The following is an 18,618-nucleotide window of genomic DNA, read 5'->3' on the forward strand; positions in this document are numbered from 1 at the left end:
TCAGATGTATCATAGGAAACTTAATCTCCACACATCCAAGAGAGAACTCACCACTCCTCCTAAATTGACCCTTTACATCTCTTCTGTCTCAGGAAATGACTGAACTATTCGCCAAGTAGTTCAAGCCAGAAATTGGAGAGCATCCTTGATTTTGCTATTTCCCTCATCTCCTGTATCCAATTCAATACCCTATCTTGGGGTTACTAACTCTTAGCGATCTCCCAAACCCATTCACTGTTTCCCACTTTTCCTACTATATCCTGCTCCACCATAATTTTTGCTTTGAACTAGTGGAATAACCTAACTGATGTTGCACATCCACTCTTGACCCCTGAAATTCAGTCTCCATGTTGCTCCGAAAGTAATCCTCCTAATACACCATGGATTATATCATCATCTTGCTCAAAACCCCTCAGTGGATTCCAATTGTTACTAGGATAAAGTCCACCACTCTTAACTCGGCCTACAAGATCCTGTTATCCAACTCCTGCCTATAAACAGTAAGAATTCCTGATATCGCTGAGCATTTCTTAGGTGCTAGGCACTGCACTATGTTTTGCAAGTGTTACTCATTTTATTCTCATTGTGAGCATCATCGTCATTTTGCAGAGGAGGAGACTGAGTCAAGGAGAAATTATGCAACTTATTCAACATTGTAGAGCTAATTAAGTACTGGAGCCAGTTCGCACTACAGAGAATGTGCTTAAGCTTTCACTCTCCCTTCAAAAATATGCTCCAACCACACTGTGTTACCTTTCCTAGAACTCATCAGCTCTCTCTTGCCATGAGGTCTTCACACAACTGTTCCCTCTGTGTGGAATGTCCCCCTCACAAATTTCATTTTCTGCCTGGATTATATCTATTAATTTGTCAAATCTCTGCTTAAATGTCATCTCTTCAGGGAAGTCTTCCCTTACTAAAATTACATTATTTGTTTACTTCCCTATGATCTGTCTCCAGTAAGAGGTCAAAATTGTTCATCACTGGTTCTTAGTTCTTAGAATGGCATTCACGGGGGGTTCAATAAACATCTGTTATGTGAAGGCATGCATGAATGATGTGGGGATGGAAACTCCCTACTCTGATAACTTTATTCAGGCTGATAAGAAATAAAAAGTAGCCAAATATAAATCTGTTCATCCACTGGATATTTAGTAGCTTCCAGGTCCCAGCCAGTACTCTTGAGAACTTGAAAGGCCCTCCTGGGGTCACAGACACATAAACATGTGATTATAGCACAATATAAGAGTGCCTGTTACGATAGTAACACGAATTAAGTGCAATAGATGCAAAGATCAAAAAAAAAAAAAAAAAGAATATAAATCTATGGAGAACTTTCACAGTGGAGGGGATTCTTGAATTTTTTTCCAGGATGAGTGAATTCTGAAATATATATCACATGGTCTATGTCTTTCACTTGTGAAAAAGGAGAGAAGCATTCATTTTATACTGGGGCACTTTACATCTCATTTAATTCTCACAACAGCTCTATGTTATTATTCCCATTTTATAGATGTGGAAATCCAAGCTAAGAGAGATCAAGTAACTTGTCCAAGGTTATACAGCACATTAATAAAGGAGGAGAATTTGAGCCGAGGTCTAACTCCAGTACCCATTTACTTACCAATATACCACAGTCCTTTGACCCTGCACTCCCCAGAGCCTAATTACTTCTGTTTTCAATATAATTCTGAACTAAATTGGTTATCTGCTTTTCCATTTGAATATAAATAAGCAACAAAATTAAAGATTCAGGAGAGACCAAAGTGAAAAGTATGTGACAGTAAGGGGGAGGAACAGAAAAACTATTAAAAATCGAACACAAATATTTTTAAAAATGGATCATATAGCCCTATACACTTCACCCTCAGCTAAACAACAGTACTTGATGTGATTAATGATGATCCATAATGGTGGTTGTAGACACTGCAGTCTGAGAAATAGAGAAATAACTTTTAAGGCTTAAAAGTCTTAGGCACCTAGAAAATTAATTCCTCTCTGGTAACTCTGGACAAATGAATTGTAACGGTTGTTCCCAAACTTTGTGGGAAGAACTATCCCAAGATCTTAAACAGTCTTCATTTTATGAACATGATTATTTTTTCTGTTGCTTTAAACCAACCAAAATAGAAAAAACTATTAATCTTAGCTTATACACCCAAGTGAATTATAAGTTTTAAGAGCTTTTCATAAATGACTTCAACACGTGGAGTAATTCAGACTGACCAACAGAGTGTTACTGACCATTCTTATGATCTAAAAACAAACTTTCTCTAAACAAACAAAAAAGTCAAAATAAAACCCTTCTGATAAGTCCTCCAATAAAACTGGACAGATTGGTTATGCACAGAACAGGAGGAAAATTAACATTTTTAATCTGTTGCACTTTTTGAAAACTTAAACAGATGCCTACGTGAAAAAGAAAAATCATGCAATTGAGGCAAACACAGAGAAAACCAATTGAGTCATTTACCACGAGTGTTTCTGCCATTCTACTCAACCTGGGTTCAACTTTTCAATCTTAAAATGTTACCTCCTTTTCTAATCTAGGCTTTTATTATTTTATGTAATTCATTAAAAAAAAAAACTCGCAAAAAGGTCGCCTCTAGAGAACAGACCCTGATTTTTTGTTTTGTTTTTAAGAACATGAGAAAACTGACCAATTATCCTGAATTTAGTGAAGGAACACTTAATACGCTTTATCATCTCAGAGGCTTGTAAGTGAGAAACCATCCACACAGAATATCGTTTGTAACGATGTGAAAAGCATCCTGGCTATCACTTTCCAACATGTAAAAATGAATGCAAGAAAAAAAAGCAAGTCTTTACTTGCGATTAACTGTAACTGTCTCATAGTTTTCCTAGAGGAATGCAGTTTCTGCTAAAAAAAAAAAACAAAAAAAAAACTCTCTAGAAACACAATACTTGTTTACTCTTATTTGAAAATGGCTTTTACTTTAGTTCATCTTGTACAGTTTGGGCCCCAAATTCCACGCTTTCCAAGCCACCCCGAGCTGTGGCATGAACTCACAACGGGCTCGCAGAACCACCTACTAGGAGCCCACAATACAAAGGGAGGGTAAGTGTGCAAGGAAACCTGCACTTGCACCGGGCGGACAGTTGCAATCACAATGTTTTCTTACCTGGACGCTCTTCAAAATAAATTCACTTTTCTCTCTTACATCTTTAAAGGGACATCTCTTAGAAAGCATGAGCAGATGAGCAAGAAGTCTATTCAACCCATCCAACGAAGCCGCCGGGGGTGAAAGCCCGTCTGGTGGACGAAGAGGCGCCTCTCTCCCCCAACGAAGATCCTCGGTCTTTCTCAAGACCGTCTGCCTAATGCTTTCCAGCGCGGTCTCTCTAGTGCTCGGGTCTCTACTGCACAGCCCGTCCCATCTCACTTCACTGTCTCCTTCAGCCATGACAACCGGAGGGAGGGTCTCCTTGGGCCGCCTTCAGTTCCCCGTCGGCATGTCCCCACGAGCACTTGGTCACTTTTAAAACGAGGCACGTGAGAAGAAGAAAACCGGGGACATCGAGTCGCCGTGAAAACACAGCGGCCTCGGTGACATCTGGAACCACGAAGCGTCTTTTTGGACCGACGCGGGGCACAACTCACCCTTCTCTCCTACACGAAGGGGCAGGGCAGTCCTCTTGGCAGAGACACACGCACAAAAAAAGTTGGAAAGCTGAAACCCTGCAGCGCTGGCTTGGCCGGACAGGCCGCCTCGGGGAAGTGCGCTCCTCCGCCTCGCGGGGTCAGCGGATATCCTCACGTCGTGCAGCTGTCAAATCCCAGCTCTGCCCAGGAAGGCCGCTCGCAGTGGAAGGCGCCCCCAGCCATTCGGGGATTCTCGTCCGGGCGGCCACCGAGCTCCCGGGAGCATTCCCACCCCGCCCCTCCTCCGGCGCCAGGCCCTGCCCTCCGCAGCTCCGCCCTCCGCCTCGGCGGCCGGCCGGCAGCTGCCGGGGAAGCCTCGCCAAGCCCTCCTTGCTCGCCGGCCGCCGGGGTCGGAGACCCGGGCGCTCCTTGGAGGGGGGAGGGTGCGGGGTGCAGGGTGCAGGGTGCAGGGCGGGGCAGCCTCTGCAGCCGCTGCCTCGGTTGCAGCGTTGGAGGAAAGCGGCCCCGGCCCCGGCGACGCCGGAACCCCGGGCAGACGCCACTTCTTTTCCTCTACCTGCGTCCTCGCCCACCGCCCGCTAAGCCGGACCCGCGCAGGGCCGGGCCGCCGAGCTGGCGCACAAGCGAGGCCCCAGGCGCAGAGCCCGCCCCTTCGCCCAGCCCCATCGGTGGGGCTCGGCCCAGAGGGCGGGAGGAGGGAGGGGAGATGGGGGTCCTCACCCCCCTGCAGCCCCTCCCCTTTCTCCGCCCGGCATAAACCAGGAGCCGCCCCTGCCCCAGCGCCCTCTTCCCCGCCCAAGCAGACGCGACCCGCGGAGGCAAAGCCATTGGAAAGAGCCCCGCCCTCCGACGGGCTACCTCCGGACCCCAAGTCCGCGCCCGGCCGCCAACTGCAACCGGCTGCTACGCATGCGTGATGGCGAACAGAGCGCATGCGCCGAACGGACTTTTTTTTTTTTTTTTTTTTTTTGCGTCGGGGGCGTTTCCGTCCCGTGACGTACGGATTCTCCCGGCTCGGAGCCGGGGAAAGAAAAGTTAAGAAGTACAAGTACAATGAAGCTATTACGGAGAGAGGCCGAGCACGGCCAAGAGGGCTTAGACACACACCTGGAGGAAACCGCATCCTCACTTAAGATCAGCTTGGAAAGAGTGACGGTGTCTTTATTACGCCAAATCCGAGATTGAAGAAGGCAGGGGTGGGGGTGGGATGGGGGGGGAGGGGGCGTCGTCGCATTGGCTTCTGGGAAGTGTAGTTTTGATGTACCGGCGCGTTCTGCGGGCGATAGAAACTACAGTCCCCAGGAGCCCCTGCGACGTTGCCCGTGGCGGCCTTCGAGCCAACGGTTAGCGCGGACGGAGCTTGGTAAGCGTCGATTTGGGGAGCGCTGGGGGGTTTCGGCTGCCAATTGAGGCTTTTTTTTTTTTTTTCCTTCGTTTCCTCAGGGATTTTGGAGATCGAGGCATCTAGAAGATGGCCTCTTAAGTCCAGGGGGTTTTGTCCGGTGTGTCTGGGAAGGAGTAGCGCGGGCGCCCCGGGCGGAGGGCGCGTTGGGGCGCGAGGAAGGGATGCGGCGGGAACGGCTGCCCCGCGCGCGGCCTCCGCTCGCACCTCTGCCGGGGGGACCCGCGAGGGCGGCCTTAGGTGACCCCGTGCGCTGGCCCTGGCGTCCGCCTTTGCGCGGGGGATGTTGTGTGTTTTCTGCGCCCAAAGGAGATCCCGAGCAGAAGCCAGTTGTCAGATTCATTTTGCACGAGAGACTAAGGGGAAAAGAAGAAACCCCAGCATCCCTGGATGGGAACGTTTGCAGCCTTCCCCCCCCCCCCCCCTTAGGTGATGCTATTTAAAAAAAAAAAAAATCTCCCAAGATTTAGTATGTTTGTTTGTTTTTTTTAAGATTTTATTTACTTAATCATGAGAGACAGACAGAGAAGCAGGCTCCATGCAGGGAGCCGGATGCGGGACTCGATCCTGGGTCTCCAGGGTCACGCCCTGGGCTGCAGGCAGCGCTAAACCACTGAGCCACCCGGGCTGCCCGATTTTATTTTTTATTTATTTTATTTTATTTTATTTTATTTTATTTTATTTTATTTTTATTTTAAATTATTTATTTATTTATTTTAATTTATTTTATTTTTTATTTTAAAGGATTCATTTGCATAAAAGGTTCATGTTTGTTTGTAAAAAAGTCGTACCTCTGGAGAAAAGTCAAGGTGTGAAGGGCCGTCCGGTTCGTCAATGAGATTTTAATTCTCCGCATGGTGGGATGGATGGCGTTTATTACACCAGTGGAGCCGTGGAGGGGCCGGGGCGGCTCAGTTCCCCGGGTGGGGAGTTCGAGCCCCGTGTTGGGTGTAGAGGCCACTTAAATAGAAACTAAAAAAAAAAAAAAATGATAATGATAATAGTAAAGTCAAATAAGTTATTTTAGATAACTTAGTTAAATTTTAAATTATAATGATAATAGTAAAGTCAAATAAGTTATTTTAAACAGCGTACTTAAGTTTTAAATTTAAATTCCGTTTTTGAATTTTAGAAATTTCTCCTTGTGAGGTGCTGAGTATGCAACAGGGGGAAAAGCCGCAGCCCCCTCTCCAGTGATGGCATCTGGTAGTAAAATACACAATTACAGTACACAGTATGGTAGCTGGCTATCTGGGACGTCTAGAAAGAGGGTCTCTTGGCTTAATCCTGGAAAGTCAGGGAAATTCTTCATCCCAGGGAAAGAAGACCGGAAGAAGCCTATGGTGAGGCTCAGAAGGGAGAGAGAGAGACAGTACTTTCAGGAAACTGCAATAAGCCAAAATCCCCTCTATTTTGGGAAGGGTAACTTCCTGTGTGTTGATCTACTTTGAAGCCGCAAAGAGACCAGCCCTGTGAATTTTCCGGATGGTTTCTGAGAGTGACCTGACCTTGGACAGATTTGACAGTTTAAATGAATTAGTCTGATTTGAAAAGGCCTTGCTACTTTTATGCTACTTGGTTTAAATCTGATTTAAAAAAAAAAAAATGTGAACTTGTGAGTATGATTTCAAAAAATTTAAAAAGACATTCCTTTTTTGTCCTTTTTTGGGGCTCCTCCTCCTTGTCCAATGCATAGCGTAGTTTCTTAAATCTAGATCCCCTTTTGCCTGCATAGTTGAGTCTGCTCCCATCCATACACATGGTTCCACTGCCACCTGTGACTTGTAGACGTATAGCTCCATCCAGCTGTACCCATGATCTACGTAAGCACAGCCTTTTCCAAACTGCCGTAATCTGTTGCCAAGACCATTGTCATAGTGATTGTTCACTCTGGCCTTTCTCCATTAGTTCTCCACACTGGAGCCATACTGAACTTTTTGAAATGCACGTCCTGGCCAGACTTCTCTTAAAATCATTCATTGCTGTCTCACTATTCTTAAGGCAAAACTTGTTTGTAAAAAGCCTAATAGCCTCTGGTCTCTTTCCACCACTGCAGCCTCACTTCGTGTATCTACCACTCTCCACCTCTCGCTACTTCAGCCATACAGATCTTTCTTTAGTCGCTGGTTTTCCTATTTCCACCTAATTTCAAATTTCCAACATATCTGTTGAGTGCTATGTAATGGGACAAGTACATATGTCATTGAGCACAATATACATTGACACTTGAACAACATGGATTTGAACTGCACAGGTCTGCTTACAAATGGATTGTTTTTTGATAAATACAGTACACTAGTGTAAATCTATCTTCCTTATGGCTTTTGTAATAGCATTTTCTTTTTTCTAGCTTACTTATTTTAAGAATACTGTATATAATATGTATACAGAGTATGTGTTGCTTATGTTATCTGCAAGGCTTCTAGTCAACAGTAGGCTTCTAGTAGTTAAGTTTGGGGGGAGTCAAAAGTTCTATGGATTAAAAGTTGTGGGATTTTTTTTTTTTACTTCCTGGTGGGGAGTTGGCACCTCTAACCCCCCACGTTGTTCGAAGGTCACCTGTACAAAAGTTCCTACTCTCATTGAGCTTACATTCTATTAGGGAGAGATCAACAATAAATATATAATATATGAGGCAAATGAAGACAAATGTGGTAGAGAAAAAATAAGAGCCAACCAGGAAGGGGACTATGAAGTACCAGATTGTGTGTGTGGGGGGGAGAGGGCAAGGTTCACTTTTAAATAAGGTTGTCAGAGACCTAATCAAGAAGGAGACATTTGAGGGAATATGAAGTAGAAGGAGGAATAAGCTGTGCCGAGCCTTGGAGGAAGAACGTTCCTGGGAAGAGAACAGCCAGTATAAAGGCCTCTGGGCAGGAGCAAAGAAATAGCAATGTGACTGGAGCACAGTAAGTGCAGGGGGGGAGAATAACTTGAGGTCACAGAGGAAGGAGGTCACATAGGTGGTTGAAAGGACCTTGACCTTTAACTGAATTAGGAAAGCCATTGGAGGGCTTAGAGCAGATCAGTTGCATGATCTGACTTTTCAAAATGATTACTTCTTTGAAACTGTGTTGAGCATAGATTAGGGAGAAGCGAGTGTAGAAGCAGAGACACTAGTTAGGAAGCTAAAGTGATAATCCAGGTGAGAGATGATATTGGTAGCTTGGACCAGGGTGCTAACAGTGGAGGCAATGGGAAGAGGCCCATAGTCTGGACCTGTTGTGTTTGTTTAGCTAACAAGTTTTACTGATAGATTGGATATGAGGTGTGAGCGTATAGGAGTCCAAGATGACTCCAAAGTTTTTAGGCTAAACAACGAGAAGAATGGAATTGCCATTTCATGTTGTGGGGATGTCTACAGATTTGTGTACAGAGGTAAGGAGATGGAAATCAAGAGTCTTGTTTGGCCATGTAAAGTTTGAGATGCCTCTAAGATATTCAAGTAGAGGTATGGAGTAGGCAAGTTAGGTAAAAGAGCACAGAGATGAGGTAAAAGATCTGGCTGTAGACAGAATAACTGGATTTCACAGTAGTGTTTTAATAGCAGTTAAAGCCAGCGTATAGTTGGTATCACAAAAAGAGGTACTCCGTAGGGTTTGGGTTGATCTGGAGTCATCTGCAAAGGCGACTATGCAGGAGCAGCTAGGGAACACAGGACCCACAGAGTGTGGTGAAAGTGGTCAAGGAGTACTACGTATGTGCAGTGCTGCTCTGGATCAAGTGAGATAAGGATTGATAATTGAGCACTACATTTAGGGGGTCATTGAGGATCTTGAGAGCAGTTTTGGTTGAGTAAAGAATATAAAAGTCAGGTGAGCATTTTATTTAAGAGAGAATGGGAGAAGAACTGGAGATAGTGAGTATAGAGGCAGTATGTGTACTGTGTTCTTTGTTCAGACTTCTTTAGCCTGTCTTTGACTCCCGTTCCTATAGATCTTAACTCACATACCACTTTCTCAGTTTACCTGATCTGAACAAATGTCTCTATTATAAATATACTCTTATTTTACCATATGCCTCTACTTGCGAATAAGTTACAAATGTAGTTTTATACTGCTCTGTGATAATTTTATGAAAATGTGTCTGCTGCTTTTTAAAAATTTGTTTATTATTTGAGAGAGAGAGAGTGCCTGCAGGGGAGTGGGAGAGGGGCAGGGAGGGGGAGAAAGAATCTCAAGCAGACTCCACACTCTGTGGAGCCTGATGTGAGGTTTGATCTCATGACCCTGAGATCATGACCCGTGTTGAAATAAAAAGTCAGATGCTTAACTGACTGAGGCACCCCAGTGAGTGTTTCTAAAGCTTGAGCACAGAAAAGCAACGACAGTGCTGATATTTGCTCATCATCCCCAGCTCTGAGTACAGTGCTTGGCATCTAGTATGAACTTCGTACATATTTGGTGGATCAGGGGAAGAAAAATATGTCACAGAATTTTCAAAGGTATTGCAGTATTTACCTATTGTTTACAAAAACACAAGATAATTGGTAGAAGAAGGTACTTTATTGATGAAGACATTTTAGGAAATGTCTTTTTAAATAGATTTTAATTATTTGAGAAAGAACTCACATAAGTCGGGGTGGGGGAGGGGCAGACTCCCTGCTAAGTAGGGGGCCTGGCACAGGGCTTGATCCCAGGACCCCAGGATCATGATCTGAGCTGAAGGCAGATGCTTAATGGACTGAGCCACCCAGGCACCCCAGAAGATTTGTCTTAAAAGAGAACTTTTATTGCTAGTGAATTACAGTGCTCACCCTCATGAAATTGAATTTGCTAACATTTTTACCAGATTTCTACATGCCTTATGTTGTTGCAAGATAGTAAAATATACAAAGAAAAAGTATAACATATATAGAGGAATTGCTGCTTTAAATGAATGGTGCATTGATCAAGGAAAAAGCTGACTGGCTGGTCTCTAAGAAGCCTTTATTATGAAATTCATTGATGAATTTACCATGGAAAAACAGCACTCCAAAGTCTTATGGGCTTAGAATCACAATTGGGCTAAGTGTGTGAGAGTTTGTGAGACATGGAAATTGTCTGTTGTGTGTGGGTGTATGTGAGAATGATGAATTTATCAGAATGCCAGTTTATTAATGTGCTTTGAGGCATTTGCCAAGTAGATAGCATCTAGATTCTCCAACCAAAGAGTTTTCTCTGTAAGAAAATTACATGAAAAGTCATCTCATTGCTTAGGAACTTGGAATCAGAACAAAGGAAGTTTACATACTGTGGTCACTTAATAGCACATATACTATATATAGCATTAAGAGGGATGGAAGCCAGATATTTGCATTCATTTGTTCAGTATTTATTGAAAACCTACTGTGGACAACTCTGTAATGGGTGATAAGTATACAGTAGCATTCTTAAAAAGCACCTGTTCAGAATTGCCCTTAAGAAGCATTCAATTTAAGTGGAATATAGACCATTCTTTGAAGAAGCTTGTCTGAACGGTGAGGGATAGACATAGGGTAGTAGCTGAAGGTCTATATGAGAGATAATGAAGAAAGAATGATGTTTAGGAGGTAGAATCAACAGAATTTAGTGACTATTTGGATATGGGAGATAAAAAAAAAAAAAGTCATGGGTTGACTACTATCCAGATGGTGAAGCCTAACTCCTTCCATTAATCAGAGTAGGGAGTATACTAGAAACACCAGTCTTGGGATGGGAAGTTACTGAGTCCAGGTTTGGACATGTTAATCATCTTTTTGAAGGACTTACAAGTCATGCAAGTGAACAGTACCTAATACTGCTTTGGAACAACTTGCACAGGAAACCTTAACTGTTGTTGAGAGGTACAGTTACATATTCAAATCGTGAACAGAGCATGGACCTCAGAGTCTCAGAATCTTAGATTTGAATTCTAAGTCTCTGTTTTGCTAAGTGTGTGAATTTGGCCAATTTTTTTAACCTCCCTAACCTTGGATGTGGGAGATGAGATAGCCTTAGTGTGATGTGTACAAGGAAGATAATTCCCTCCTTTCCAACGACTGTTGTGACGGTTTAATGAGATAGTGTATGTACAGTTTTTAGATTAGCATCTGGCATATATTGATATTCAAGAAATAGTATCTTTTAAAATAACCATCTTTTGGGGTGCCTGGGTGGCTCAGTCAGTTAAGCATCCGACTCTTGATTTCAGCTCAAGTCGTGATTTCAAGGTCTTGAGATCAGTCAAGCCTTGCGTAGGACTTTATGCTGGGCATGGAGTCTGCTTAAGATTCTCTCTTTCCCTCTCCCTCTGACCCTTCTATCCTTGGCAACACTTGTAGCAAATAAATAATCATCTTTATGTAAAGTAATATTTGTCCTTCAGTTTGATTGAGATTAACAAAATGTTTATAAAGTGCTTTGTATTTGAACTTAAGAGTGCTGTTTTGTATAATCCTATCATTGCCAATATTTGCTAAGATTTTATAATGGGTCCTTGAATTATATTTCATTTTTCTCAAATTTATAATTTATTTTAATAATATTTTGTGTTTTAAGCTTCTTAATTGGGAAAAGTTATAGAAAGTAAAAATATGGTAATTATTTTTCTCATAAAATAGCATAAAAGATTGTATTTCTGAGCAAGGACTCCATATCCAGCTTTATCATAAAAATTACTAAAAACACCGTAGTTCATCAATAACATACCTGTATGATATGAAACATTTGAAGAATTATAGTTCAGGGAAATATAATTACTCACATAAGATTTTATTTAGTATGATACAGTTTTACATTGTTTAGAGTTCTTTTTTTTTTTTCATTGTTTAGAGTTCTTACTTTCATATTGCCTGTCTTATTTTTGATACAACAAATAAAAATGTTATGGAATTTAGAAGAACTGCTTTCAGTTGGTAAATTTTCATAAATACATTGAGAAGACTGGGAAATAGGATTGTACATGGCTGAGAACACATTAAGATGTTTTGCTAACTTTGGGGAGAAGCAGCATAGCAATTCCATGAGACCATTGACTTTGAAGTTAGACATTTAAATTCTTGTCTCTGTCATTTACCTTATACATATTACTAACCTTTCTAAAACCCCATTTTCTTTACCTTATACATATTACTAACCTCTCTAAAACCCCATTTTCTTTATCTATAAAACATTGTTTACCTTCTTAACCTGCATTTACAGCGATCACGTCAAACATAAGTACATATTAGTTCTCATTGTGTTACCAACCATGTGACTTGAGTTGCATATTTAATCGGGAGCCCAATATGAGGGGCCCCTGGATGGCTCCATTGGTTAAATGTCTGACTTTCACTCAGGTCATGATCTTGGGGTCCTGGGATTGAGCCCCATCTCAACTCCTCACTCTGCAGGGAGTCTGCTTCTCCCTCTTCCTCCGTCCCTACCCCTGCTTGTGCTCTTTCAAATAAATAAATACAATCTTTTTAAAAAAGCACAATATTATGAATTCATGGAAAGTGTGTACTATTACCTAGGAGATTAATAAAATCTCTAAATTTTCCATTCAATACCTCCTACTGATTTAGATTTGTAAAAGGCTATAAAGGTAATTAAATTAGATGCTAATTTGTGATTGCTGTTGTGCAGTAGTATCACAAAATCACTCCCATTTCATGGAACAAAAGACAAGAAAGGAAAATAAAGGGAGAGGGATAGAGAGAGTCTTAAGTGAAAGATCTTCTTTTCTTTTTCAGAAATTAATTTTGTAATTGAAAAATATATATTCCTAATGAATCTTTAGATAAGAAGTAAAGGAAGGCCTATGGTTACTTTCTCAGGTGATTTATTCAAAGACCTTTTTTTATTGAGGTATAATTGACATATAACATTAGTTTCAGGTTTACAAGATAATTATTTCATATTTGTATATATTGCAAAATGATCACAATAAGTTTGGTTAACATCTGTCACCATCCATAGTTACCATTTTTTTTCTTATAATGAAAACTTCTAAGATTTGAGTTTTGCCTCCAAGTGCTTACTTGGTTTTTCTTATTTTGGCTTATTGGAAAATAGCTTATTAAGTGTTATTTGTATATATTGGGCGTGTATATGGGCATGTGTGTGTTGCCCAGTTGAATCATAGACGCTTTTCAATTTGAATCTTCAGATTTTATTTTTAAGATATCGCTAACAAAATTTAATTTGAATTCTTCCCTAACAAGATCGATTTGAATTCTAATTTTTCAGCCTTTTAAAAGCCTATTTTCTGAAATGCTCTCATATATACTATTCTCAGAATACAGTTTTTTCTGTGTGTATTATTTCTATCTTTCTGCAATAAATGAATGAACCACTTATACCAAGTTAATTCTTTAATATGTTTTCCAGTTCTTCTGTCTTTGGTGTCTCCAATTTACTGTAATGTGCTTTGAATGTCTAAATCTCCAATATTTCTGGCAAATTTTAATATATTTTTAAAAATAAAATTGTTGAATGTATTTATTTTGCCCTTATTGAAAGATTTATGAGCCAGCTCTAACATGTATATATAATTTATGACATAAATTTTAGAAACCAATCTCATTGCTGGCTTCATTCTTCTTTTTTTCTATTCTGTTTTTCTTACCCACATGTTTAATGTGAATATATACATATATCGGTAAGATATTAAAGTTTTGTGTCATTTAAAAAAATATTAGGGCAGCCCGGGTGGCTCAGTGGTTTAGCACCTGCCTTCTGCCCGGAGCGTGATCCTGGAGACCCCAGATCCAGTCTCACGTCAGGCTTCCTGCATGGAGCCTGCTTCTCCCTCTACCTTTGTCTCTGCCTCTCTCTCTGTGTCTCTCATGAGTTAAAAATAATAATAATAAAAATAAAATAGTATATTTCTTGTTATTTTTTTAAACCTAGTTATCTTTATAATTTGTTTTTTTCCTTTACAGCATGGATCATCCCCTCTCCCCCACTCATTCTTTTCCCCAGACCAGATGTTTTCATTCATTTAGCTCATCTTTATTGAGCCATTAGGGAGGACATACTAGAAATACAAAGACGAATAAAATAAAGTTCTGGCTCTTGAAGACCTAATTCACTGATTTTTTTTTTTTTCCTGACTCACTGATTTAGTAGGGGAGCCATCTGTAAAGGATACCCCCTCACATCTTTATGTAATCTAGAGATCCATGATCAGCACTTTGCATTTACTTATTTAATTACATGAGAAGAATATTCTTAATGTATATTTTTATAAAGACTATTCATTGAATCTAAGATGCCAAAGATTGTAAGGCACAACATTACAATGAAAGACAACATGTTGCCAAGTATAATTTAAAGGTAAATCCTGTATGGAAGTAAAATGTATGCAGTACATTTGTGAATAAATGTTTGTTAACTGTAAGACTCAAATGTATTTTGTTTTATGTATTTCTACTACATTAATTGATTTGAGGGCAACAAATGCTTATTGAATAACTACCATATAATAAGTCCAGTGGATGAGAGAATAATGAATAAGATATGATCCTTTACTCTTGAAGAAGACAGATGTGTGCAGAAGACAGATGTGTGCAGACATTGCTTAAACAAAATTATGTTTGTTAAGACAACTAAATTAAATCACAGAAACTATAATAAATATATTAAAGATAATGCTAAATTAATGACCACTGATGGCTAAAAGTTATGCATTTCCAACTTCAAAAACCATCTATTGTTAATATTTTATTCTTTCATTGTCAGAGGCAGTTGAGGGATTAGTGGACATGAGGGAAAATGGAAAGAAATATTTATTTGGGGTTAATATATGTCTATTTTTTTAAAGGAAAGAATAGACTTTGTTTTAAAGATGTTTTATGTTTTTCTCAGTTATCTTCACAGGAGGTCTATTTCAAGGGAAAACACTTCTTTTTTAATTTTTTTATTTTTTATTTATTTTATTTTATTTTTTTAAGGGGAAACACTTCTGATAGTTGTAATGTTTGCTTTGGAATATTTACAAATTGAATTATACTCAGCCAAACATGTTTCTCTGTGCATGGATCTTTTTATACAAGGGGAAAGTCTCAACCTTAAGTTGGCTTCTGTCTGCTATCAGCAGCTGTATTGGTTGGTCCACCCACTGTCAGTGTGTGCACTTAGTGAATGAAAACTTATTTTAATTTTGCCTTAAATAAATAGCACTAAGGGGGGATCCCTGAGTGGCTCAGCGGTTTAGCGCCTGCCTTTGGCCCAGGGCACGATCCTGGAGTCCCAGGATCGAGTCCCGCGTCGGGCTCCCGGCATGGAGCTTGCTTCTCCCTCCTCCTGTATCTCTGCCCCTATCTCTCTCTATGTCTATCATAAATAAGTAAATAAGTAAGTAAGTAAATAAATAAATAAATAAATCTTTAAAAAAATAAATAGTACTAAGAAAATGACCCCCTTAGTTTTTTTTTTTTTTTAATCTGAGGCTAAGCATAGGGAAAAATTGAATTAATTATGATTTATGGTAAAAACAGTGCAGAAACAGAAAGGGCACCACATTTAGAGTCTGGAGATGTAAGTTTGAATTCTGTTTTTGCCACTTATTACACATATGACCTTAGATTATAAAAGATTGTTTTGCCCTGGTTCCCTCATGTGTTCAAAAAAGACTATAATGCTAGTATGCCACTTTGTAAGGCTAAGTTAAGATTTGATGTATAAAGGTTTTGTAAATTACAATACTTTTCAAGTATTAGTTGATAATTTTAGATTTTGCCTTTTAGTACAGATATGAAGAATATACTGTATAAGACTATATACATTTTAAAGAATTGAGTTTAGTGGCTTTGATTTATCTGTATTTATATGAACTTTAATCAAAGAAGGATGTCATTTGCTCCCTATTAAGCATTTCAGAGGCTTTTTTTTTTTTTTTTCCTAAAGAGAGGGAGGGCAGAGGGAGAGGGAGATAGAATCTTAAAGAGGCTCCACACCCAGTGTGGAGCCCAACTCAGGCCTCACATGGACTCGATCTCAAGATATGAGATTATGACCCTGAGATCACGGTCTAAGTGGAAATCAAGAGTCAGATACTTAACCAACTGAGCCACCCAGGTGCCTGCCTGTCTTCTCTGTCTTTTGATGGGCTGTAATTTGTAGCTGATAGGAAGTTTTAAACTAAAGGATAAAAGTTCGTCATATTAAAGGAGGCTAGATTTCCTAGCCAGTTTTGGTCTGGCCTGGACTGGCAGACCCAGCCAACTGTCATGATGAAATCAACATTGGAGGGTCAGCCCTCTACTTTATGGGAGGCACCAAATTTGTACTAGTTTGAAGCAAGTTCAAGCCCTGAGTTGTTTAGGATTTCATTTATTTCACCCGAAACTGTGACCTCTTCCTCTTTCCACCTCCCTCTCTTAGCAAAAATTCTGGCATATGTTAGACAGTCAGCAAATACCATTGGAACTGAAATGGAATGAAAACTGAAAATTATGTCAATTCCTAACATTAGCGTTCCTGAAAAGTCATCTCAATATTATATGAAGCAAGTTATGCAGACACAGTCACAGGCAGCCTCTGTTTGGATGCAAGGGAAGTTCTTAGGAGCAATAATGATCTCGTGTTTAGCCATCATAGGGTCTTTTCGATGCCTCTTGTATTTTGGCTGTTAGGGATATATTGGAAGGTTCTCAGCACTTTCAGCATTTGGCACAGTCAGCTAAAAGTAAAGTATGCACATTAAAAACTGCTGAAGAACTAGAATATTTAAGCAGAGGCTAATACCAATTTTCATAGGTGCACTTTAAGTAAAATATGTTTTGATTATCTTAATTAAACTTCTACCTCAGATAGGCAGGCAAATCAAGTTTTGTCCTTTTGCCCTCCATGCTATTCAACAACATATGCTGTTTCTCATGTTAATGCCTTAGTAGCTGTGCCAACAAGTCTAGTTTGAAAAAAAGTAAGGACTCAGTGGTGTCTCTTTACAGACTAACTTGTCAGCAACTCTGCCCATCAGTAGATTACTTCGGCCCTTTTGTGCACAGTTGTTCACTTCAGATATATGGATCAGAAGTTGGTATGGTTAAGATATTGCAGCTTGCTAGTAGGTGTAAGAAAGTGTATAGGTACACAAGAGGAGAGTTAATTAGCCCAGCTACAGGGAGCCAGGAAAGGGAAAGCTTCATGGACAGATTAACTGGTAAACTGTGTCTTCCATGGCAAGGATATTCTAGGAAGAGAGAACATGCTAGAAATGTGTTTGCATAGTAGAAGCAAGAGAAAGAAGCAAGGTCATGGAGAGCCTATATGCCCTAGAACATGCTTAATCGTTATTTTGGAGGCAGTGAGGAGTCACTGAAGAGTTTTAAGCATTGAAGTGGCTTAGCTGGTCATAATTTTAAGTAGATCACTCTGGAGGCAGAGTAGAGGATAGTCCAGTGGAACAAGCTTAGTAGCAGGGAAATCACTTTAGAAGGCCATTGTAGTAGTCCAGGCAGAAAAATAAGGGCTCAGTCAGTGGCGGTGAAGATGGAATAGTGTAGGTGATTCAGGAAGTGCCTTAGGTGTTGAAATCCGTCGGACTTGAGCATTGGGGAGTAGAGGAATAATAACATTAACTGTGATTAAAAAACAGTTTTTAGGGGGAAGATGTATTAAATTTTAAATACGAATTTGAGGTGCTTTTAGAACATTCAAATGTATGTGAGCTCTTAAAATTCAGACAAATGGTCATCAGTACTTGATAAAAAATTTAACCATCTTAAGCAGAAATAAAGAACAAATAAATCAGAGCAACCCCCAAAGTAGTATTGTCACTTGGGAAGAGCTGGGTATAGAGAAGGTATTAGTTATACAAGACACTTGGGAAGGGCTGGGTATAGAGAAGGTATTAGTCATACAAATTGGGTTTGTACTGCAGCAGTGTAAAGTTACTGTGCTAAGTAGGTTAAAAATTGTGGGGAATGGAGCATTCTATTTTGTGAAAAGTCATCTTGTATGCTATTTATGGATTACCTATTTAGAGACTTTAGGATATAATATGGCCTAATAGTAAGACAATACTGGATATAATTTGGGTTTTGATAGTTCAAAAGGATTTTAGGATTTTGAGGTTTCTCAGTGTCATTATGCACAGCGGTGATTATACTGGCAACATGTTAGGTGTGATATCCAAAATATAAAGATTTTTAGATATCAGTAAAAACTAAGATTTGACAGAGGGTAGCTATAGTTGTAGTGAACATAACGTAATATATAAACTTGTTCAATCACTATGTTGTATATCTGAAACTAATGTAATACTGTGTGTCACCTATACCAAAAAAAAAAAAAAAAGTCAAAACAGGAAGAAAAAATATTAACTAAGCTTTATTGAGTTCTTGGCATGAGCCAAACTATATTCTAAGAACTTTATGTTGATTCATTACATACAGCTCTCTGAAATACATAGGTAGTCTTAGTATTCACATTTGAAAGATGGGGGAAAGACAGAAATTTTAAGAAACTTGCCTCCGATTACACAGGATTCATCCTCAGGGAGTCTCGCTGCAGAGCCCACCCCTTAACCACTATGCATACTGCTTTCTCAAATAATATAGATTTCAGGTACATTTGCTTATAAGGGAGAATGGAAATATGAAAATGTATTTTATGAATGAAAGTCCCTATAAAGGTAACATTACTTGAAATGTGAAGTTGTAAGA

At 40.0% G+C, this 18,618-nt stretch overlaps 2 protein-coding genes across 7 annotated transcripts in view; one reads left to right on the forward strand and one right to left on the reverse strand.

Annotated features, from left to right (window-relative positions):
- Nucleotides 1–3,892, reverse strand: part of SESN1 (sestrin 1) — a 98,436-nt gene extending 94,544 nt beyond the window's left edge. The window contains exon 1 of the mRNA XM_038554885.1: nucleotides 3,144–3,892. Within this exon, the coding sequence (XP_038410813.1) occupies nucleotides 3,144–3,425 (282 nt within the window). The 5' untranslated portion in view covers nucleotides 3,426–3,892. The remainder of the gene's footprint in view (nucleotides 1–3,143) is intronic.
- A 963-nt stretch (nucleotides 3,893–4,855) lies between these two features.
- Nucleotides 4,856–18,618, forward strand: part of CEP57L1 (centrosomal protein 57 like 1) — a 72,970-nt gene continuing 59,207 nt past the window's right edge. For 2 of the 6 annotated variants that reach the window (XM_038554889.1, XM_038554890.1), the window contains exon 1: nucleotides 4,857–4,988. The gene's annotated coding sequence lies outside the window, so the exon portion shown is untranslated. Of the gene's footprint in view, nucleotides 4,989–18,618 lie in introns of all 6 variants that reach the window. The other 4 variants (XM_038554891.1, XM_038554887.1, XM_038554892.1 and 1 more) reach the window with 4 other exon arrangements.

This window comes from Canis lupus, chromosome 12 (assembly GCF_011100685.1).
Source record: "Canis lupus familiaris isolate Mischka breed German Shepherd chromosome 12, alternate assembly UU_Cfam_GSD_1.0, whole genome shotgun sequence".
NCBI lineage: Eukaryota > Metazoa > Chordata > Mammalia > Carnivora > Canidae > Canis > Canis lupus.